At 40.7% G+C, this 25,465-nt stretch overlaps 1 protein-coding gene across 1 annotated transcript; it reads right to left on the bottom strand.

Annotated features, from left to right (window-relative positions):
• Positions 1-638: 638 nt before the first annotated feature.
• LOC125292255 lies at positions 639-16,131 on the bottom strand. The gene is made up of 6 exons (XM_048239468.1): positions 15,824-16,131; positions 14,932-15,258; positions 14,337-14,366; positions 2,887-2,946; positions 2,189-2,419; positions 639-760 (listed from the first exon to the last, which is right to left on the bottom strand). The coding sequence occupies exons 1-6, from the start codon at positions 15,858-15,860 to the stop codon at positions 639-641; spliced, it is 807 nt and encodes a 268-aa protein (XP_048095425.1). The 5' UTR covers positions 15,861-16,131.
• Between the last annotated feature and the right edge of the window lie 9,334 nt (positions 16,132-25,465).

The raw sequence follows: 25,465 nt of genomic DNA, 5'->3' as shown, positions 1-25,465 counted from the left end.
TCTAGATACAAAAATATATTCTTCTTTCTCTTGAATTTCTCCCTTCAATTTGTTCAAAAGGTTTTTCATTTCCTTCTCATGCTTACTCTTCATCTGTCTTCCTCTTGTCTTTCCTTTCTCTTCATTCATTCAATTCCTCCTTCATTCTTCTCTCTATCTTTGTTGTCTCAGCCTCTCAGGTCTCACTGCTGTAGATTCTCTCTCTGTTTCCTGACACCATCTCTTCTATCTTCTCTAGCAGCTGAGTGATGTTAGTGTCATCAGGTCTGTCCTTAATGTTGAGAAGGTGACACCTGTTGCCACATTTCTCTACCAGCTGCTGGAGCTCCTGGCTCCCTGTCTGGAGCAACTCCTCCACACTCCTCTCTCTCAGCCCCTCAGCATGGGTGAAGAGGATCAGTGTGTGCCCCCAACAGCCCTCCCCAAAAATATCTTCCATTTTCTCCAGCATCCTCCTCTCCTCCCCTTCAGACGGCTCCACTGGAATCACCAGGAGGAAGGCGTGAGGTCCTGGGGCAGACAGACGGACACAAAGCCCCACGTCCTGTCTCATGTCCTTCTCAGAGAGTCCACTGCAGAACCAGTCTGGAGTGTCCACCACGGTCACCCGTCTCCCAGCCACCTCCCCCTGTCTGCTCTCACTGTGCTGGGTCTCTGTGGATGTGTGTGTGAGTGCCCAGGATGGTGTTTCCTGCTGCCCTCTTCCCAGCTGTGCTCCCCCCCAGCAGCACCAGCCTCAGCTCAGACACAGCAGGAGACACTGGGAGAAAAACATGTCAGAGACTGAGGAAGGAGAATGTCTGCAGACTATAGGCTCCAAAAATAGATTTTATTTATTGTTTTAATTAACAGCATTCACTGTAATCAACTATTTGGACCTAGTGCCTTGTATGTTTGCACTAATTGTGCTGTTCATCACTTATGTGTGTGACTGAAATGTTGCCTTTTCCCCTTCTCCCTTTTAACCAGATTGCTGCCACATCTACAACCTACTTTTCCTTCCATTGGCAGTAATATGGAATTAAATTGAATCATATGTTTTGTATGTGTGTATCACATTTTGAAACTGTAGAAATAATATGTAACTGTTAAAATGATTCATACAAGTAATTGTCAATATTACAAATATGCATTACACTTACAAATCTATTTTATGGGTATGGATTGGTTTTACAACTACAAATCATCCTACAGTTACATATTTTCTGCAGGTACACAGACTTTGGCACATCCTTGGGGATCAAAAGTGTCTCATATGTATCGTAAGTTGTGTGTGTCAGGACTTAATTGTAAAACTAGTTTTTGACTTTACAAAGAAAATGACACAAACAATTTTCAGTATTACCCAATTTATATACTGAATTGAATATATTCTACCGGTACAAACTGTTTCAATTTTCATCTTTTAATTTTGTGGATGGATTTGAGGGTACAAAAAGTTATTTGACAAAAAGGTACCACATATATCTATATAGACTTGTGTAGGGTAGACAGCTAAATCATGTGTAGGGTAGACAGCTAAACATGCTAATCATGGAACTCATTCACCCATCTGATGTTGTACTACTTCCAGCTGCTTGTCTCTCCTCCAGCTGCTTGTCTCTCTCCTCCAGCTGCTTGTCTCTCTCCTCCAGCTGTTTATCTCTCTCCTCCAGCTGCTTGTTTCTCTCCTCCAGCTGCTTGTCTCTCTCTTCTAACCGTTTATCTCTCTCTTCCAGCTGTTTCTCTCTCTCCTCCAGCCGTCTGTCTCTCTGTTCCAACCGTTTGTTTCTTTCCTCCAGCTGTTTCTCTCTCTCCTCCAGCTGTTTATTTATCTCCTCCAGCTGTTTATCTCTCTCCTCCAGCTGTTTATCCCTCTCCTCCAGCTGTTTATCTCTCTCCTCCAGCTGTTTATTTCTCTCCTCCAGCTGTTTGTTTATCTCCTCCAGCTGTTTATCCCTCTCCTCCAGCTGTTTATTTATCTCCTCCAGCTGTTTATCTCTCTCCTCCAGCTGTTTGTTTTTCTCCTCCAGCTGTTTATCTCTCTCCTCCAGCTGTTTCTCTCTCTCCTCCAGCTGTTTATCCCTCTCCTCCAGCTGTTTATCCCTCTCCTCCAGCTGTTTATTTCTCTCCTCCAGCTGTTTATCTCTCTCCTCCAGCTGTTTATTTTTCTCCTCCAGCTGTTTATCTCTCTCCTCCAGCTGTTTGTTTTTCTCCTCTAGCTGTTTATTTCTCTCCTCCAGCTGTTTGTTTTTCTCCTCCAGCTGTTTATCTCTCTCCTCCAGCTGTTTCTCTCTCTCTAGTTTCATCTCTTTTTTCAGTGATGGGGTTGCCAGCTCCTGTGGTTTCTTTTCCAGTGACCCCCGTAGCTTTTCTTTCACCTTTACTGTCTTGTCTTTCTCTTTTGCCAATTCAGTGACTTGACGAGAACCAGTGTAGCCTAATGAAATGTTGAAATTCAGTAGTTCCCTCACCAATGTGCAAACGTAAAATAACAATTTGTGTAGAAGTAACATGGAAACAGCAATGGCATACAGTAGTAGTGATATGAAATGCAAACTGACAATCCATTGGTTTGCTTAACTTTTTGTATTTGATGTATAATTCCATTAAGTGTCATTTAAAGACACACACGCACACACACAGTATATAATAATGGCAATAAAAATGTAAAAATGATCTGCTATGACATTTATATTTTTGGTACATACATACAGCTACAGACACCAACGACCGGATCATATTCCTTATGATAGTAAGCAATAAAACGTTTAATTCTGATTCTAAGGACAGTAAGCTAATTGAAACCACAAGGATATACAGTCAGACCTTATAGTGCTTAAAGGCAAATATATTATAGACAGCTGCCAGTCATATAGAGCCAAACATAAAGGGATCCATACTGACCTAAAGTTTGAACAGAGTTTTTCATTGCATACCTCTCTTCACGAGTTTCCTCCCTGATAACTGTTATAGCAGAATAGAGACATGCAGGAGATTAACAGTTAACATGGAAACAAAACCCATTCAGTTGTCTGTGATTATGTTCTGATGCACATACAGTATGTAGTGTGTGTGGGTGAATGTGTAGACACAAATACACATACTTATATTAGCAATCAAAATAAAGGCCCTGCTCCAGTGAAATCGGAAATGCTTTCCCAACTCTTAGCTGCCTTTCACAGTTTCTTCTGCTGAGAAAGTGAGGAGACTGTGAGAGTCAGATCAAGGGTCTGTGCCTTGTCTTTCTGTGCATATGTTGTGGAGTTGTAGTCTGGAAGCCAACCTAAATTCACTGTCAGGGAATTTAACCCCAACACATAGATACAAGAACCACAACACATAGTATGGCTTTGCCCACAAACTCTGGTACCAAGAGGAGAGCGTGCTAGTGTAAGGAAGGATTCCTTTTACCATCAGTCTCTGACTCTGCAGCCCAAAGCTGTGTCTTTTATTGTACAGATGCACACAGAAAATAGGCAGTGGTGGAATGTAACGAAGTACAAATACTTCGTTACTGTACTTAAGGCGAGACACTACAGGTGAATAGGGTAAATTTTTTAACAAGCAGATATCACTATGAAACTTCCCCAGTTGATTACTTACATTAATATGAGAAAAAAAAATGTATTACAAGTTTGCTGTAATTTATCAAAGCACATATGCAAATTAGGCATTATCTAATTAAATATGCTAATTTGCATACATTTTAAGGCACGAAACCTGAGCATTGATACAGCCAAGTTCAAAATTATGTTTTCATTGTGTTCAGATATTAGATGGGAAAAACATTTACAGAGGGATTTATGAATATCTACTTTTGTTATCCTGTAAATCAGAAAATTATGTCACTAGCCCTAAAAAATCGCTTTTTCCATGTTTTTAGGCATAAAATGTCATGTAAGTCAGGCTAGGAATAATATATCAACAAACCCCTCTGTAGAAATCTTCGACATATAGTTAGGCATAAGTCTAGAAAGTTTGGTGTATGTATGCTTCTGAAGTGGAGTTTTTGAGCTCAGAGTGTGAGTGGAAACTCATTTTGAGAAAAACAGCCTTGAAAGACAGCCAATGAGATTCCGCTTCTCAGCCTAGACTCGCCTTTGAACTTTCAAGCGATTGGTTACTGATACAAAGGAAGTGTCCATATATGGATCACATAGCGTGATACAGGAAAAACAGAGCTTTCCAACGGTAGTACACATGTTATGTTTTGGACCACGGTCATGAGTGCATGCAAGGTTAGAATGCTAACTTTTGCTGAATTTAGGAGAAATATACAGGCCGGTAGACACAATATAATGAAATAAACACCTAAATGTGTAAATCGGACTTTTTGTTGTAGTAGTGTGATAGAATACATGCTAAGGTAACATACTAGCTCAAAATCTCGAATTGACCAGTGCATGAAAAACGATGTTTTCACCTGCCGTGTCTCAGCCTTTTAAGTAAATTTTCCACGTATTTGTACTTTACTTAAGTAAAATGTATAGTGCATACTTTTGACTTTTTGCTTTTACATTTTACAGCAATTATCTGTACTTTTACTCCACTACATTTCTACAACACCATCGTTCCTTTTTACGATACATTTTATGATCAGTTTTTTTTTCTCTGACAAACACGCTTTTTTTTACCAGGGGCGGGTTGCTACCAAAGATTCTGGAGCCTTCACGCGAATTCTTAGAAACATAAGCTTCTAGTCTAGACCAGGCAAAGCGTGAGCTTGTAGCCATCTGCATTCGGTAGGCTGCTTTCACCAGACCCATGGCTACACTGTACATGCAACTGTGTTCTGTGCCTTTCTCTGTCTGTTATCTGCAGCGTTAGGGCCTCCTCTCCGATGAGATTGCTATCCGCGGATCAGCGAAGTTACAGGCTATGCCCATGCTTCTGTCACACGCCTGATCATTTGCGCACAAATGAATGGTAGACTATTAATGAACCGGTGGCGGGAAAAAAAACGTAACATTTTCCAGATTAGGAAATATTCTTTAATTGTGTGTGATTAAATAAAGATGCATAGCCTACAATTGGGGGTAGTAACGTGGCCATTCAATGTCTATCGCCTGCACAAGTGAAACTGAACTTAATCATAAAGACACCTTTCTCAGCAACTTTTCTGTTCAATCAGCATAATTGGCATTACGATCCACCCGACGTTTCCCTTGTCTACCCCGTTAAACTTCAGGCTCTCGTGTTTTGCTGAATGATATTACTCAGCAGATTACCCTAGTAACCAGAATTACAGTCTTGTAGGTCAGAATGTAAACTGGGCCACAGGTGGCAAGCACAATTGCATTAGCTTAAAACTATCTAGTCGAGTATAACCTAAAACTAGCTTAATTAAAATGCCACAGCCCATACTGATTTTTTCCTTTAGAATATAGATATTAAGAGAATAAATCATTATGCAAATACTTTTACTTTTAATACTTAAAAGTACATTTAAAAGCAGGTACTTTTTTACTTTTACTTAAGTAGGGTTGTCATTGTGGTACTTTTACTTTTACTAAAAGTAAATATTTCTCTGTGTATTTGTACTTTTACTTAAGTACTGAGTTTCAGTACTTCCTCCACCACTGGCGATAAACGATAGTCACAAGTTTACTTCATTAGAGATTAAAAGAGTGTTTTTCATTTAAAGGTTTGACTTCATGCTTATTCAGTAGAGCATTTAGTGCTCTTCCCAATCCCAGACGTTCACATTGCATGTTTGTTTTTAAAGGATGCAACCGCGAGATAGGCTACGTGTTTGACGGCAATGAGTTGTTAACAGACATGAACCAAGACATATAGCCCAGCAGCAATCTAGGGACTGTTCGTTATTTATTGAAGGGGCCACCGGAGGAATTTTGAGTGCAAAAGTCAAAAGTTGCATGACCCTCCCTTGCCTGCTAGAAATTGTTCAATGACCCTCCGACAGAATGCTACCAGTCCTTCCTTTTCAAATGTGTTGCGCCTGTTTACACAATTTCACAAATAATCATTTACATTACATTACATTTAGCAGACACTTCTTGACCAAAGTGACTTACATATGTCAGCTATATTACAAGGCAGTGGTCCCCAAACTACGGGTGGCCCCCCAAAACATGTCCGCGGTATATAGCATCTGGCCCGCATGGGAGTACGACATCGTCAAACTATAACTTCCGTAATTTCCCCCATTCATTCTCTATGGCGAGTCTTAACAGTACACATGTAATACTCTTTTTGTCCACTGGTGGTTGTTTTGGCGCTGTTTTGCGTTTGCCATTGAAAACGGAATGAAACGTAGGCCTACCTGCAAACAATGCAAGAGGCTGACTGCATTAGTGCTCAAAGTATTCTAGAAGTGTATCAATTGATTTTTAATAACTAACTAACTAACTTCTATTCAAGTCATATTTCTGGGACTTTCTGGGATAATTATTTCTATTTTTTATTCACTCATTCAAATGTTCACACAAATTCACAAGTTCTCATCAGGTGAGTGAAAGTGGTCATTTCAGATGTTTTTGCCTGCACTTCATAAAACTCTCATAGTTTGAGAACTTCAAATTATTTGTAGGATATTGCTTGTTCATTAACTTGAGCTGTGTATGCAAATACACAGAGTTCAGAGTTCACACATTTTGGATAAAATACACTTTTGGGACTCCCTGCTAATACTTTTGGGAATGTTAAAGTCTTTTTATTAGTATTGTTTCATTTGAGCTACATTTTACACTGATATGTAAATGATGGCAATATAAACACAGCTAATAATGGTATTAAATTGCAGTAGCCTATGATTAAATGTAATGGAATATTCAACTAAGGTAGACTGCTGTTGTTCACAGCACTAAGCTATTTATGTTTACTAATATACTCCGAATCTCTGGCCCTCTCTTAGAGCCAGGCATAGTGAGCTGGCCCTCGGAAGAAAACATTTGGGGACCACTGTTACAAGGGATTACATTGTCCCCGGGGCAACTTGGGGTTAAGTGCCTTGCTCAACGGGGAAGCCAGGATTTGAACTGACAACTTTCAGGCTACTGCACGCTAGCCCAGCTCCTTAACCACTACACTACCACTGCCCCTGTCATATGTGATTAATAATATGACAAATAATCCCTGTGCACAGGGACCGAAACAATGCATGCCAACTTTTTCCGTGTTTCTCATGTATTTTAACTTTCCCCTGCTGTCTTGCCGTTTTAATGTTTTCCCGTAGAATATCCCATATTTTAATACTCTCATAACAGCCCTGCCATCGGGCCTGTCTCTGTGTTGCCCTGTTGCTACCCCTTGCCCTTCCAACGAAACAGATGTCTTCAAATCACCGTTTTCCTTGCTTGAAGGCGAACTTAGAGTGATGTTAACCTATTTAAGTTTAACGGCATGATTGTTGTGAGAGCACGATTCATTGGCGCTTGCATGTTCGCCTTATGTCACGCGGCGCACCTGAGGCTACTCAGCTACTAGAGAAAGAATTTCCCCTGTTTGTATGTTCACTCCAAGTTGGCCTACCAACTCTGCACTGTAGACCTTAACTGGCTATTTATATTTTTCTGTGAAATAAGCAAATGTATTTGTTCAACTTTATGAAGCAGAATTACGCAATAGGCTACGTGGAACATAACACATTTGACAAAGGACAGATGTATGTTATAGTGACAAAATATTAACTTTCAGTGTTTTACGATGTCTTTGTCATGGGGAAGTTTTTTTCCCCATGCATTTATTCTAGGCTACTGTCAGTGACTGCCGTGAGAGAAGCGGGTTCTGTGTTTCGTTCATGTCAGTGACTGACGCGAGAGAAGCGGGGTCTGTGTTGTGTTGCATTGCGTTCATTTATTTTCAATTTGGCATGCCGTGTCGTCCATAGCTTAGTTCTGACAAAGCCGAAATTACTCCTTTTGAAACAATGAGTGTGCGCGTTTGTATGGTTATATTGCTTGACAGGGGGGGGATCCCAAGCAGCTTTCAGCCATAAGGCTACTTTGAGAACATTTCCTAATTCACCCGACACTAATATTCAAAACGTTGAAAACTATTTCGGCATAGCCTATAAAGCAGTTTAATTAAATGGAAACAAACGGGCTACTTGGTGAGGCTTGGCCTCACAGATGCGCTCGTGCCTTAGATGGCAGGAAAAATCTTCACGATAGGCCTATTAACTAACCACCCGATTCACATTGACTGGGGGGGCAGGGGGGGCCATCAGACATTTGTGCCCAGTTAATCCGGCCCTGTCCCCAACAAATTACACCTTCCCACCAGCTGTGACAGCTTAAAAGAAGTCGAGAGGACTCCTAACTCACAGACCTATTCACAAACCGGTTTTGTGGCATTTCGCCTGTTTTGAAATCCTATGCGGCTACAGGAGCTTCCAATCGTGAGGAAGCCATTTTGCATTGTAGGCATAACTAACATGCAATAACGCCACCAACAACAACCAAAACTAGGCTACTCTTTGTCAACATGTAAATTAAATGTAACATTATTGTGAATCAAATTAAAATGTTCTCTTTTGCAAACGTAGGCATAGGCATAGTAACAGATTAATTAAATTATGTTACAAAGATACTACATCAATCCGTATGTTTCATTAGGCTACTAGGCTATTTGTTTTGCATTTAGGCTAGGCCTTTTTATTCAGTTATTCATCATCTTCCGTCCTTGTGTAGCACACACATTCTCAGACCAGTCACCTGCCACTCATCGTAAGGGAGGTGTTTGGAATTATTCCCGCGTTACAATCATCAGCCAATCAAGGTGGTCACTTCAGTCAAGCTCGTGCATGAGTAATAACTTCATCCATAGCAACGAAGACTCATTCACTCTTAGACTGTTAGTCAAAGATTCTAGAGCGCTCAGCTCCAGAATCTGTTCAGGAGTTGTCATTTTCCCTTACTAAGAGTAGGTCTGAAAGGCTTTGTGAATAACTTAATAAGAGAAACTCCTATAGCTAAAATATTTTATTGCTATTTAGGAGTACCCTGCTCCTAGTGGTAAGATAAAAGACTTTGTGAATATGGCCCCTGGTGTCTAACCCAATGCATAGCCCATTTACACAAAATAATGGTCGAATATTAGGCTACTGATGATCATTGTTATTTAAGAACATGCAGGGCACCAAGAACATCTTGCTCGTAAAAAATCATCATACCGCACATTATGGTGGGTCTGTTATTTAACCTACTTACTGTAGGCTGCGCAAACCACAGGCCTTTATTTTGGGCAAGCCAGCATTCGAGGCAGGCCTTCTGTTGAAGAATTTTATATAAAGCCTGCGCTAACAGTAATCCTCCTGCCCCCGATACACAGCTGTGGATAGTGGGGAATGTTCAAGTAATAACACAATCCAATGTGTGTCTCAATTGTCCCCCGCTGCCCACCTCACACATTTCTAGATTTTGCAAGGACCTTACATGACACAATGCCATAAAATGCCAGTTTTTAGGACACAGAATAATGTTTGTAATGATACCAGTTAGGCCTACGTTCAACAGTAACATAAGTGTAATGAGCTATTCATTGTCGAAGGTGCATGGTGAAGTGAAATTCTTACTTTGGATAACAAACATTTGCCGATATCATTGGATAGGGAATAGGCCTACTTACTACTTTTCACGTAGCCTACAATGGCCAGTTCAGACAAAGCCGAAATTACTCATTTTGAAACATTTGTATGGTTATATTGCTTGACTTAAATCCCAGAGAGTAGGCTAGGCTACCGCACCCCACAGTGATGGGCCTAACGGTCTTACGCGTTCAGTATGGGGTTGAAGCTGATAATTTAGCGGTGTCACGTCTGCCTGTCACAGACGTGGGGAGCTGAAGCTTGTGTAACAGGGTGGTACATAGGAAGGGCCAAGGGGCCAATCACAGTAGCCTGACTACGCCACCCTGAGGCCTAGTGCATCAGGGAATCTAAGAGATTGTACCGCTTTCAGGTTCGTAACTACACAGTGGACATGAATTACAGGATTACAATTACAATTACAGGTGCTATGGGGGGAAAATAGCAGGCAGAGAAGGTCTACCTGCTACACTTGGGATACAGTTACTACAGTAACAGTATTTTATTTTACTTCTTATAGAATAACATTTTTTCACTTTTATAAAGGCTTTGTTTGAATGCTGTTGGAACAAATAGTAGTTGATTATAAAGGCAACTTTCTGTTGCAATATTCTGTGTGTTCTGGACTTCAGGTAACTTGTGTAGCCCAGGGTTACTTCACAACCCTCTAGCTACTAACTAACTGATTTTTCACAAAAGGCATTTTATAGTGGCATTACACTAGGCATTATTGTCTAACCTGCACGGTATAGCTAGTTATTCTCCCAAATGGACTGTTGTCATTTTGCTACTTTGTTTACTTTGTGGTTTGTGTGAGATGAACTGTAGTTTTCATGGTGGGGAAAACCTAGCTTGATAACAGAGACAAGGAATATCATAGGACCAGTTAAATGTCAGCTACCACTCTCCGCCTATCAGATTGCTCAGTGGGTGGGATCTGGTGGGGGGAGAGGGGTGGAACACACACACGCACACAGAAGAAGGAGAGGGAGAGAGTGAGAAATGACGAGACGCAAGAAGTTTGGGTTCCGACTATATAAGTAACTACCAAAAATAGTAAGTTACAGTGAAAGTAGGTAGTTAACCCCGTCTCAAGAAGCGAGTGGGGTATATGCCGGCACAGGTGTCTACCTTTTAGTTACGACGTTAACGTTATTAATTTTCAGCCCCTCAGTTTGGGGAGATTAATCTAGCATATTGCTGCTAGTTTCTAGCTAAGAGTGACGTTAGGCTAGCAGTCAGTTGCTCTGAGGTAAACATAACGTGTAATAAGAAACGTCTCGCTGAGATTTCTTTAGTTTAACTGCTGCTCAGTTAGCGCCACAGGATTCCAGGCACGCCTGTGGTTCCACTGAGTAGCTGTCGAGGGAGCACTGCCACCCGGATAAGCGCCACTGGTGACCAGGAGAAAGCCAGTGGTTCCTCCGCCTTCTGAGGAGATAAGCTACGAATCCACTTGTTGATCGGGATCGCCCTATTGTGCGGGAACGCAAGGAGAGCCACACTCTGCTGCGGTTTGTGACTAAAGGGACCGTGAGTACAACACGTCACCTGTCAACACGAACTGAAACAGGCCTGCAACGGGGGTTTTATTTTATTTTGCCGGCTTTTATATGTAATGTCTATTTGTTTACTGTATGTTGAGTGACCGGTCATCTCAGGGTAACGTTATTGCTATCCGTTTGCAAACGGAGAGTAGAGATTGTGAATCACTACTGTTTATTGTATAGTTTTACACGCACTTCCACACAGGGCTCTATCGTCAAATCTATTTACCTTTTGAATCATACTGTTTAGTGTATCGTTTTACACGTACTTCCACACCGGGCTTTATCGACTAATCTATATTTACCTTTTGAATCATACCGTTTAGTGTATGCTTTTACCGTACACGTACTTCCACACAGGGCTTTTATCACTAATCTATATTTACCTTTTGAATCATACTGTTTAGTGCATGGTTTTATAGTACATGTACTTCCACACAGGGCTTTATTGACTAATCTATACTTACCGTGTTAATCGCTACTTTTTGGTGTACAGTTTTAAAAACTTCTATCCACACAGAGAATTATATATATTTGAATCGTTACTTTTGATATCCTGTTTAAATATTTTCCGCAGAGACTGACCCTTAAGGTGGTCCAGTCTATTTGACTTTGGCCTAGTAGCTGGGCATACATAGTTGGATATTTTGTACATATAGTCTTATTAATTTGCATTGTCATAGTGTGATTTTATTGTGTTTTATAATACATTCTTGTTTGTTATACTGACTCCGTCTCCACTCACTGGTTAAATAGAGCAAAGTATAACCTTTATACCGTAGGGGTGCTTAAGCTACTCTGGTTAAACAGCAGGCTTAAAAGGTGAGAACCATACCCTAGGACCCAGGTTACACTAGCACACCCCTCTGAGGCAAAAGAGGGTTACACTTGTTAAGCCAGTGGTTCTCAAACTTTTTCTTTCATTCCCCACTTTGATCAAGGAGGCATTGACTGATGATAGTGGAGATAACGTGTTATCCCGAGGCCTTTGCAAGTCAGCATCTCCAACGGTAGTCTACCCTATTAAAAATATAAGTTTTCGATGTCCCAAACGGAGAGTCATACTTTATTGTTTTAATGATCTCTATGCTACTCACCAAAATGTAGGCATGGGAACATGATGAAGTATCCAACTGTCGTGTGTTAAATTATTGTGATTACGAGCCAGTGGTTTTCAAACATTATGCGTGCCTCGGACATCTATGCAACAGACTCATATCGTCCTCGCATTCGCAAAATGAGGACATACAGACTGCTCAGATAACAGGTGTACCTCCAGTTATGCACGGTTTTGGTCAAGTCATTTAAATGTGCTGGTGAAACAGTTGTGTACTCTATTGTTATTTATCCCTATTCACCCATGCCGTCAATTCTGTGGCGCAGTGCGTTAAGGCCGGCTGATGACAGTCGCTGTTACTCAGCAGTTATCAGTCCCCTGTTCAAGAGTTTGAATCTGGGTTAAGCCCATATTTTGAGAAATGCTGAATAGACCACAACCAATTTCAATTCTTCAACACGGTCACCGTTAGACTAGAGGGGAGAAAGAAATGATCTGGGCACAGTTCGTCCAGAGCTTCGTGCCAAGTAATAAGCATTGAGTCGAGATGTTTGTGTGAATGAAACGAAGCGTATAGGCCATAGTGTGACATGCATAAACCAATGGTGTAGAGATTTATTTAAGAGAGCCTACGTTTGTGTGTAGGCAATTTATATTCACAATACTTAGGCCTACTAAAATAAATAGTATTTTATTTGTATTGATGGTTTAGAGTAAAAAAAAATTCGGTCGGTCTTAACGCAAATTTACAACCAGCAAGTCGGTCGGACTAAAAGGGGGAAAAAATAAATATTTGGGATGGTTCTAAATTGACAGGGTCGGTCGGGTTACGGCAAACGAAAATATTTTTAAGGATGGCCTGGCAGTGTTTTTTTGCGTGTCTGCAGAAGTCAGCTAAATATGAATGTAATTCTGCGGCATAAAGCAGATGTATTTGTTTATTGTACAGAAAAATAAAATGACATGTCAAGCAGTCAATTGACTACATTGCAGTCAAGAAGTAGGGCAAATTAATTTACAAAACCAAAACGTGGGTCATAGTTGTCTAAGCCTCTATTGAGAACGTCGCCAGATAGTATTAAATTGGCAACAACATTGTTTTCTGCAGAAACCTACCCAAGGCTACAGATTCATTCTGAACAGTTCTTTCTCTACTGGCTTAATTATCACACCACTGTTTTAATTTGTGTAGTTGCGTTACCCCCAACACTGACAATAATGTAGACAGCAAATTTCGATTTCGATTTTCGTTACCACCGTGTAGTCAAGCCTTAAGCCATACCCAAGTAGCCTAAATCGAGGTAATGTTTAATTATGCATGATTTATTTTGTTATTGAATTCAGGGCTGGGATTACTCTTGGCAAGTCTCCTGCTTTTTCAGAAGGGGCTGCAGGCAGAGCGATGTACAGTGGCAGAGCGACGCACAGTGGCTGAAAGTGGTACTAAAGCTTCACGCAGCGTAATGCGCGACTGAAGTGGTCATTTGAAAGCGATGCCCACTGTATCTGATTAAAAATGTATGACAAAATAACTGTGCATGTTAAGGTGACTCTTATTAAAATAACTATGCATGTTAAGGTGTACTCTTATTTCACCCACACACACACACACACACAGGGTGCAGCTCCCGTCTGTCTGGGTGCACACTTAACTTGAACTTCTCTGTTCTTAAAACTCAGCACAACAATATTTCTGCTTACACAAATGGTTATACAATGATAATAATAATTTCCTTACATTCACCCTGTCCACAAGTTTATATGCCCAGTCATGGTGCGTTTGGGCCAATCAAATAGTTTTGGGCGGACTTTATATAAGGACAGACATAATTAGCAACAGTGACATAAGCATCCACCACAACCTGAAGCTTAGTTGATTTGTTTTTAAGGCATTGTTTCCCTGTATCGGTTGAAACACCAGTGTTTCCCACAGAATTGAATTCTATTTGTGGTGGTAGGTTTGCAAAATTATGCAACAGTTTTTAACAAATTAGCGCAGCGTGGTTATGATGCTAACCAGATTTAAGTACAATTTAGTACAACCTGGAAAAATCATTGTGTGGTGGTCAATGTTGATATTGTGGTGGGTCGCCACAAATAAGTCAATGTATGGGAAACACTGAACACAATCAAATCAACTACTGTATCAAATCCAAAATCCAAGTTAAGACATCTAAGGCTACACCACATATATGATACTCACAGGGGTTGATGAACATCTCGGAAGAATTCCCTAGAGAAACCAGAGTCAGATATAAAAACTTGTGATACATTTGCGTAACAAAGAAAACTGTTTGAGGGGCAGATATTTGGACATTAAAGGTGCAATCAGGGATTTTAGACGATTTCAAGCCCATAACATTTGTTTGTTACATTTACCAACCACCTCCTCACGATCGCTAGCTGGCCGCTCCATGAGTACACTGTAGGCAGCCTAGGCTACAAAAACTGTAAAGTGCAGCCTGTCCCCCAAACAAGAACGAAACCCTGTGTGGATCTTCTCTGTGAATTCTGAAGGTAGGGGTGAGCTACCTCTGGTGTTCTTCATTTGGTCCTTCGTTAAAATACAATGCAAGTATTTTTTGCACAAAAGTGTCTCGTTATAAATTTAAATATAACATGAACATAAACACAACGTAATGTGACTTCATGTGTCATCCCTGTCTGCACCTTTAATAATACATAATGTAATTGATTGAATATGGTACATATTTTGCTCATACAGCAAACATGGAACTCTCCTCATTAAAATATCCTATGCAACCTAAATTAATTACAGCACAGAGACAGACACTTACGGTAAACCAACTGTACTCTTGCCGAGGCCTTGTGTTCTCCGCTGATGACCTGGCATGTGTATGGTCCCATATCAGTCTCTCGTGTCCTTTTCATCTTGAGAGACACGTCTCCTACCAGCAGCGCCTTGGTGTTCACGCTCACTTTGCCCTTATAGCCTGGCCCCTCTGTCTCCTGACCATTACTGTACAGGAAAATACATTGTGTCCCTTTAAACCACCTGATCTCCATATGGAGAGCATTGGCCTTAGGAGAGAGGTGACAGGGCAGTGTGGCAACATCACCAGGAGACAAGGTGATAATTTCATCTGTGCTCTTTAGTTCAAAACCTGTGAGAGGAAAGACCATGGTCTTAATGTTTTGAACACACATTCACATGCACACACGCACACACACACATACACATTCATGCATGCACACACGTAGAGCACACACATACAGACTTGCATACAAACACACACACATGCAAAGAAACATATATGCAATTAAACACACACACACACACATAAACAATCATGCACGCACACACGTAGAGCACACACATACAGACTTGCATACAAACACACACACATGCAAAGAAACATATATGCAATTAAACACACACACACACACACATAAACAATCATGCACGCACACACGTAGAGCACACACATATACACACACACACACGCAAAGAAACATTATGCAATTAAACACACACACACACACATAAACAATCATGCACGCACACGTAGAGCACACACATATACACACACTTACATACACACACGCAAAGAAACATTATGCAATTAAACACCCACACACACAACACATAAACAATCATGCACGCACACACGTAGAGCACACACATATACACACACTTGCATACACACACACACACACACAAAAAAATACCATTGTTCACACCTTCATGTGTGTTCCCAGATGCCATTTTGCACTCTGAGCGAACAGAAACAGAGCACGCTATAGTGATCGTCAAGACAACCACAGATTTCCTCCACACACTTCCTCTCTCTTTTCTCTTCACTTCCTTTTGCTTGCTTGCAATTATATGCAACACCGTTTGGTAAATGTTGTCTATATATATGTGCAATGTAGTAGCAGTGACAATATATAGTAATAGTCGTGTATTAACAGAATATATTAAGAGAAAAACAGAATAAATATGGATATTCAGTATGAACCATATAGACAGATATGTGCAGTTTGTACAGCTATGTGCAGTGTGGTAACAGTGCCATTGTAGTGCAGATACACTAACATTATAAGAGTAGTAAGAATATGTATATTTGCAGGATGGATAGCAGTAGAAGCCCATAGCAGTGAAGAGCAGTAGAATATGGCTATATATAAGTGTAATTACTGTATGTACATTTCTTTTAAATATATATATTTATAATTTGTAAATAATTCCAAAACTGATAGTTCCAGTCCTTGATTGTGATTGGCTGAATCACGTTAGATGCCGTTGTCTCGACGTGGCTTGGCAACCATTCAGATAGAGGAAATATATTTCTTGGTGGAAGAATGACCATGAATGAATGACTATGAATAAATCTTTACATTTCTTGTTACTTTGCCTTTACTTTATGAAACTTTGCCAGGTATTTATAGCAGCAGATTTAGAAAAGCAATAAGCCACTTGAAGCCTGTTGGTACGGATGCAGATAGACCTGTAATGAGTGGGGTGAACAGTCTGTGGATGGGGTGAGAACAGTCTTTGATGATGCCTTACGCAAGCATCACTTGCCCTGGATGGCCTCGATGGAGGGGAGTGAGAAAGCGGTGATGCGTTGGGCAGTTTTCACCACCCTCTGCAGTGCTTTTCGGTCATGTACCTCCTCCCTATAGGCCGTCTCATCGTTGTTGCTAATGAGACCAATGGCCACAGTGTCGTTTGCAAACTTGACAATGGTGTTAGAGCCTCAGTCTAAGTAGCCCCTTAAATAAATAATGAACAGTCCCTTAGTTTAGGCTATACAATGGCCTATATGTGATGGCAAGTGACACAACTGGCATTTACAAGCATTGCTACTTACCCATATCCTCTTCATCACATTTTAAGATCAATAATGGTTGCCAGTAAAGAAAAAATATTATCAGGATTTTGTGTCAGGCAGGTAGTAGACTCTAGCATGACATGTAGTCATGTTTTTGGCCTCATCAGTGTAAAATAAACTACTGTATGATCCCTTATCCCATATGTTTTAATTGACTAACTTTGCTGGACTCCCTCTTATGAGGTCATCATTGTGTCTGGAATGTTTCCTGGAATGTTCATAAATGCAGCTATTAAAATAACTGTAAATTTGTCCTATTGTATTTAAAGTTGACATTTTCAAGATAAATCACTACTCACTACTTTCTTGCTTCATTTCCCTTCATTTATCTGAAAAGTTGGTTAACCTGCAATTTACACTTTAACTCTCACAAAAAAACATTTTTAGTACATCAGGTGATGTTAGTCTATGAGCCAAATTCATGGAGGAAATAAATCTGTAGGTGTCCAGGCAACAGTGAATCTGCATGCGCCCTCTGCTGGTAACGGTAAATAATGACTGTTTTTGTTTTCACTGCATATAGGCTCTTAATAAGGTTACTGTAAATCAAGAGTGCTTTATTTACATGACATTAAACAACATTTTTTTTTTGTCTAAATTCAAATCAATAATAATACATTGGACAAAAACATATAAATGGAAAGACATAATACAACAAATAATAATAATAATAATAATAAAAATAATAAAACAATACGCTGAATAAGGTATTAAATAGGAAAATATCCGTATCCAGCCCGCAGGCCATAGTTAGGGGACCACTGCATTAGGCAATAAATTGATCATACATGTAGCGCCTCTCTAGCGTGTTTGGCTATAGTGAGAGGTGGCTATCCTGAATTCTTTAACTATACTATCAATCAAATAAGTGGGGTTTCACTAATAAACGTCATCAGTGTGCAATCAGTGTTTAACTTGTGTGTGTGTGTAATTACTAACTTATTATATGAATTACTCTTTCCCTTTAAATCACTATTTAAGCCTTAATATGTACACTTTAACATACAATTAAATGTCTTGGACTTACCTTTATCCTTTAAACACTTTCACTTTTTAACCAAAATTACTCTTTTTCTTAATTGACTTAAAATACCAAAATAGTCATTCACCACAACTGTTTTATAAAAAGTATAAAAGATTTACTTAGAAAAAGTAGGTAAGTATTTAAATGTGTCTTTTCAAAATCACTTTTCAAATCATAAATGCAAACACTTTCACATTGAAAACCTAAGGGCCCAAGAAAATAAAATAGCCGGAAATAACCTAGTCTAATTACCCACGGTCACACCCAACACCTGCCACTGACCATCGACGGTGCTGTGGTGGAGAGAGCGAGCAGCACCAAATTCCTGGGGGTGCACATCAGTGAAGACCTCTCCTGGACCACCAACACTGAATCACTGGCGAAGAGAGCTCAGCGCCGCCTGTACTTCCTGCGGAAACTCATCATGACCACATTCTACCGAGGCACCATTGAGAGCATCCTCTCCAGCTGTATCGCTGTGTGGGGCGGAAGCTGCACTGAATACAACAGGAAAGCCCTGCAGCGCATAGTGAACACAGCTGGAAGGATTATTGGTGCTTCACTCCCCTCCCTGAAGGACATTTACACCACCCACCTCACCCGCAAGGCGACCAAAATTGTGAGTGATGCAAGTCACCCTGCTCACAATCTGTTTGATCTACTGCCCTCTGGGAAGAGGTACAGAAGCCTGCGCTCCCGCAATACCAGACTCACCAACAGCTTCATACACCAAGCTGTAAGGATGCTGAACTCTCTCCCTCCTCTCCCCCCTCCACCCTCAGCTACATAACATCCTGGACATTGGACCCACAATGGCCGACTGCACTACTCCACTTGCACACTTTACAACTTGGTGTTGTTGTCCTGAAAACACAACACTTCTGCTGCTCTTACATAACTTTCACCACTATGCCACTTTCTTTATTACTTAGGTCAAACAGAACTACCCAAGCCTTTTATTGGCCTGACTTTGCACTAGTATTTTATTGACTGTCTATGCACAATTTCAACCAAATTTTGCTGCTCTTATTTTTTCATTATTATATGTGCCCTCTTATTTACTTACTTTTTTGTTTACTTGAATGTTATGTTTGTCTGTGGACTTAAATTGGTAAAATATGTCTTGTCTTCACCGTGGGATAGTGAGAAACGTAATTTCGATCTCTTTGTATGTCTGGAACATGTGAAGAAATTGACAATAAAGCTGACTTTGACTTTGACTAATTGTAAATACCCTTCAAATGTTCAAGTGATGCAGGCCTGAATGCAGCTCGGGTGCGTTGTAGCCCTAAACAAAATGGCTGCTTCACCACGAAGGCAAAACAAAAAGAAAAATGGTACCTTTACTCAATGGGAATGTAGCCTCACGCGCAAGAGGATCAGCAGTAGCAGCAGGAGATATGGCGAAGATTCACAATGAAGATGAGACAGTTGAAGAGAAGATTCATGCAGCTGACGACCTCGCAAAGTCCACCACTTTCGGCAACGCTATCCGGCTCCGTTCGGGTCTTTGTCGTTCTTCTTGCAGTTTCACACAGGCTTTACTAGTCAAGGTCACTGGTTGCTAGCTTGTTAGCAAAGTCCATGCAAAGCACTAGCCACTAAGTCAGCAGCTAGCTTAAACTTCTTTCTGTCTGTGTGTGCTGAGTCGCCCACTCAACCGACATAAACTATCACCATTTACGCTTTGTATAAGAGTTCTGGTTGAACACTTACTAAACTGGTGCATTACATAAACAGTTCTCTATCCACAAACATGCTTCTCGACTAGTACTCTCTCGTGCTTTCTCCCAACTCCATTTCACTTTGTCTTCACGTTTCTCTCCCGCACCACTCACTTCCTTGTCCTTTGAACTTGAATGTGATTGGCTCATTCTAAAACTTTCAGAAATAAAATAAATTCACAAAACATTTGTGTAACTCTCTATTCTTACAGGCATTTTTAAAGCATTTTAACATATTATTAAACAACAAATATTTAACATTTTAAATGCTATTTTCAGTAAACATGAACATTACCCAATATGCATTTCTCTTAATGAGCAAACTCATAACATCATTGCTGGTCAATGAATCTTAACTTTCCAACCTTACATACTATTTATTAACTATGAAATTATGTATTTAAATCTTATATTAATGTATACATTTTCAACAGGGTTACATACACATGCATGTATTAGCAAAGTTACACCCATGAATAGAACAGAGACTATTGTGTGGAGGCTCATCTCTACTATGTCTCCTCCTGATACGAAGAGGATCTGGATCTGGGAGCCCAACAACATAGATAGACAATGAATCAGTAACTACAGCAGTGTTTCTCAACCGGGTGCGGAGTTCCGTCTGGCATCCTCAGGGGTACCGCAGAAACGTGGCTGACACTAGGTTAACAAAATTAAATTGAAATAAATGTATGCATCATCTTGGAATCTTTCTTCTGGCTTTATCACACAGTTAAGTAAATGGAGGCCACACATCATAGAAAATAGTTCAGATGAAGCTGCAATCAGTGTTTTGAACGTAGCATGTATAACGTCTCCAAATAGCGTGCAATATTGGAGGAGTTGCCGAGAATGTCTATGTTGTCTCACGGTTAATTAGCCAGCAACATGGACACCCAGATAGCAAACATACACTGGGACGGAACTGGGCCACACCTACCACAACGCCCGGCACGGATCTGCATAATGGACCTGATCCGGCATCCAAACGCACATCGGTCCAAAATTGGTCTGGATCCGTTTGACGGATCTGGTGCCAATAAGGGCTAAGACTGTCCCAGTTCCGTATGATAGTCTGTGTTACTGACGTGTTCCAGATCTGCTTATCATATGCAATACGGGTCCGCTTATTGTGTGTGGTACGGACCCGTTTATCATATATCAGCTGGCTTTATTTGACATGTGAAATGTGATTGGTAATTAATTATCCTGAAAAAGCTGTTTGCTACACATTTGCTAACAGGCTCGTTATAGGTTCACCCAGGCTAAAGTTCGTAACATTTTCCCAACAGCTCAACTGATAAACATAAGCTAGGCTACAAACACAATAGGGGGTAAAAAACTTTACACATAAGTGCCTTATTATTTTTTTTATTCAACAACCTGGCTGTAGAAGTGCAATCCCAGACAAAGTTTAAGTTGTGTTAATTCCACTGTTCCCATCGATATTCAGGCTGATCTTCCTCAGTCATCTCCATGGTCAATCTGAAACAACACATAAAATAAACATTAGCCATTTATTTTGAAAATAGGTTAAGTCACAATTACACTCGTTTTTTATAATCAGTGATCCTGTTAGCGCTATCACTGTTTTTTCCAAAATAGTTATTGTGATGGCTGTTTTGCTCAAGCTAAGCTAGTAGCCCATATTGCTGGAAAATAATAGTATAACCTTACAGTAAAGTTATCAATCGCTCGGCTGCTCTCTGAATAAACCAACAGAGATAAAAAGCAGATAGCCTACCTTGAAAAGTTGGGCTGTCCTAGTCCAACCCCAGGCTGGCAAATAATGTCAAAAGATTGATAGTGAGCAAACCAAAGATCCTTGATTAAAGTTACTGCTTGAACTTCTGCATGCGTGGCAAAAATATGGGGTTGTCTCATAGCACTGTTAGATCTGACACAAACATCAATTGACTACTTTTACCACTGCTAGGTAATAATGAAAATAATGAAACAAGCATATGATCAATATTGAGCCAACTATATCTTCTTTTCCAGCCTTACTGTAGAAATGAAGTGGCCTTTGGAACATAGTGCACCCCCATGGTTTCTAAATTTGTGCCATTCCAAAATACCTTTTTTTTCTTTAGCAGCCAGTTGACAATTAAGTAGGGAAAGGACAGTCAATTTAGCAGAATCAGCACCTTAATTAATATCATTACATACTGTACCACCTGGGTCTGCTGTGAAAAAATGGTCCTTTGGCTCATATCCGTATCACAGGTTTGGGCCAAATCAGTGTTTTGTATTTTAAACGCAACTCCTGACTTCCAGTTGAGTTGTGGAAATTGGACCTGGGACAAATCTGTAAACCGGTGATAAAACAGCATTGCTAGCAGAGCTGAAACCTGTATCAGGAGCAGACCTGGCCCACAGTCAGATACCGTATGTCCGCTACAGGCGGATCTAAAGGCTTTTATGCGGATCCGGCCTAAAGGAAATTGCTATCTGGGCATGGTTTTTGAAAAGAAAAGCTGTATGTATCTGATGATACATCTGAATATGAGCCCTCAACATCATCATCTTCATCCTGTGGTCATTCAGTTCAGGTAGAGACCTCCAGCAAGATTAAGAAAAGACAGTATGATGACAAGTACCTCACGTTCGGATTCATCTTCACTGGCGAGCCGTCAGGCCCTCTCCCCCTGAGCCTGTAATGTGGTATGCAATTGTCCAGGCAATGGTACCCAGCAAGTTGAAAAGACATCTGACAACCAATGGTACCCAGCAAGTTGAAAAGACATCTGACAACCAATCACAAGCAGCTAAAGGCCCACAAGCAGCTAAAGAGATCGCAAAGGTACCACTTTCGAACTCTGCTTGTAGCGTGTGTGTGTGTGTGTGTGTGGGGTATGTGTGCATGTTCATTTGCTGTAGTTCTGTGAAATACAGGACAGAAATTATGCGTATTAATGACATACTTTAATACGTATTAAAGAATATCAGGCTATGTGGGACATTCTCTTTGCAATTTCACGAATCAACCGACGTGAGTGGCTACGCACAACTTTTGGGATTTGTGTGATTTATCGATGGAGGAGAAATTTGATAGAATTTTTTATTTTGCCGCACAAAACATCGGAAGAGTACCGTGTAACAACAGAGTACCTTGAAAAGGGAGGTCTAAGTTGGAAAAGTGGTATCAGTGTCTGCACCGATGGCGCTGATGCGATGACCGGCAATGCCAAATGTTTCATCAGCAGGATCAGAGCGCAAAACCAAAATGTTCGCACAACGCATTGTTCCCTTCACAGAGAGGCACTAGTTGCCAAGACTTTGCCAAACGATCTTTCAGATGTACTGGACGTGGCTTTCCAACGAGACTACGCACTTGTCTGTATGATCAAGTATGAAAATTACAAAAAATTATGAAATTAAATCAAATTGCATCATATTTACAGTCTATACTTCTCTGCGTTCACCTGCGCAACCATTAGGCCTACTCTCGTTTGAATTACTCGCAAACCCATGATCGCATAGATATGGCAAGCATATCAGATGAAAGAGGCTGTCCATTGGTGCCAAGTATTTTGATCCTTCTGGTTTATAAAAACAGACGAAGTGACTGCAAAATAATAACGTCATGTACTAAAACCAACGCTGCATCCATTACTCTTATTAAAAATGTTACAAATATCGCCTAGATATCGGTAAATATTAAAATCAGATGAGAGCTGACTAAGAGTTTGTTGCTGTGAGTTGGCTAAATACAACTTTGAATATGTTTAATAGCCGACTACTGTATGGTTAACTTTGGCCTTAGTGCCCCAACATGTGGCCTTTGTGCCCCCACCAAATATGCCCAACTGAAGGCCATGTGGTGAATGGTGAAATTCCAATCGTGCGTGAACCTGATTTTTTTTTCTCGCAGACACGTCGGTACACCGGAAATCCGGCGTGGCGCCGGAACGCTATCAGGCCTGCAGTCATTTACACATATTCCGTCCCTTCGGCCGCCAAAAGTTGACATGTGCATACATTGTGCCAATCATGTGGTATATCGTGAATACATCGTGCCAATCGTGTTGTGATCTCGCAGCTGGAGCGAGGTTGGTGTGTCATGATTTGTGCATGAGCAGTTCTGCCCGAAATAGAAGCCCGATAAGTGCCAAAAAAGTGTTGCAATATGGCCACCGAGTGGAGGGACTTGCCTAAAAGGACTTTGAGGAGGTTGCCAGTGACAGCAAAAAAATTCACCATTTCGGTGAATAAAATGCCCATATTTAAAGGTAACAACAAGATGTATGAAATTTCCCTCTGGCTTTCATGCCATGTTAAACAGGCTCACAGCAGGGGAACAGCCCATATTTAAATGGAAATGCCAGTGAGCCAGTAAAAGGCAGTGCAGTGAGGATAACAGTTCAACAGATTGAGCAAATAACACACAAAATAAGTGAAAGAAAATTCAGGACAGCTAGCAATACAAGAAGAGGGAAAATAGCAAGGGCTGTATACAGAAGTAAGCCAACTCTAATACAGAACACAGAAAAATCCCTTTGGCAGAAATGATGGCAGGATATATCACCAGGTGTCTCAACAGAAATGTCCTCAAAACCATCAAATCAGAGACAGGCAAAGGAAAGCGATTACATGATGGTATGTTTATGGAAATGTACCTCACACAAAACATCATGAAAGAAAGCGATGTCAGATTTCATAAGATGCCAGGATACATTCAACATTTCCAAGTGGGGGGACCAGAGTTAACATTCTTGTTCTGCACCTAAGAAGAAAGGCACCTCTGACATTACACCTTGAGCAAAATGCTGCCAAATGAGCATTCTATTCCACCAGTAACCTTTTGCCTTTTGGTTGATGCAATTTGTTCGAAACGTGTCCAAATTGAGGGTGCACCAAATAGACAGAGTACACCTGGGCTCTTCTCCAGAGTGTTCTGATGGCCTTTAACAGAGAAAGTATTGTCAGCTACCTTGACAGTGTTTTCTCTATCTGCCGGAATCAGAAGACCTGGAGAGAAATTGGAAACACCACTGTTCTCCACATATGTGCTGCACAAATCCTGAAGGCTATCAGACAGCTAATTGGTAAAAAAAAAAAAATCTGACCAAGGGTTAAAGGATTTTGCAACTTATGCCTTTGCAAGGTTGCAAAACACAACCACAATGGCAACTGCACTGGGTTTCTTCTAGTTCTTCTGTATAATGCTGACTGGCAAATATAATTCCAGCCTGGTCAAGGAAAACCTGAAGGCCTTGCATGAGGAAGACAGGGCCAAAGAACCAAGGGATGTGGAGGACGACAGAAGAAATGGGAAAACAATTATTCAGAGATCTCCCTTCTCGGCCAAATTTCTTAAGGTGTTCGAGAACAACTGGCAGAAAACGATGCCGATTCCGAGACCTCAGAAGAGAATCCCTATCATTGCCCAGCAATAATGAGGCCAGGAATGATTGTTAGGAAAATGTATGCCTCTTTCCAGGGCCATTAGAGAGAGTATGTGCCATAACTTGTCTAATGAGGTACTATTTGAACCAATAAAAGAAGACATCTGCCTATAGTGGTTAGGAGTTATAGCAACCAACATCTCAAGCGCTGCCTCGTTTAGAACTACGGTAGCCGTCACACATCAAAACTGGCACTAGTTCCGGACTCCAAGGCGCGTCAAAACATAAACTTCTCTCTGAATAAGCAATAACAACATATTGATATAATTTTGTGTACTATTTTATTGCCATTGCTTGTGTGTGATGCCAATGAAACACTC

Source organism: Alosa alosa, chromosome 3 (genome assembly GCF_017589495.1).
Source record: "Alosa alosa isolate M-15738 ecotype Scorff River chromosome 3, AALO_Geno_1.1, whole genome shotgun sequence".
Classification (NCBI taxonomy): domain Eukaryota; kingdom Metazoa; phylum Chordata; class Actinopteri; order Clupeiformes; family Clupeidae; genus Alosa; species Alosa alosa.
The sequence above is the reverse complement of the archived record's forward strand: the minus strand, read 5'-3'. Positions and strand labels throughout refer to the sequence as shown.

Excerpts from the sequence above, each read along its gene's own strand:
- LOC125292255 (XM_048239468.1), bottom strand. The coding sequence starts at position 15,860 with ATGGCATCTGGGAACACACATGAAGGTGTGAACAATG. Across the intron at positions 2,420-2,886 it reads AAACTCTGTTCAAACTTTAG|GCTACACTGGTTCTCGTCAA; the intron begins GTCAGTATGGAT and ends ACATTTCATTAG. Across the intron at positions 761-2,188 it reads TAAACAGCTAGAGGAGAAAA|TGTCTCCTGCTGTGTCTGAG; the intron begins ACAAACAGCTGG and ends TTTTTCTCCCAG.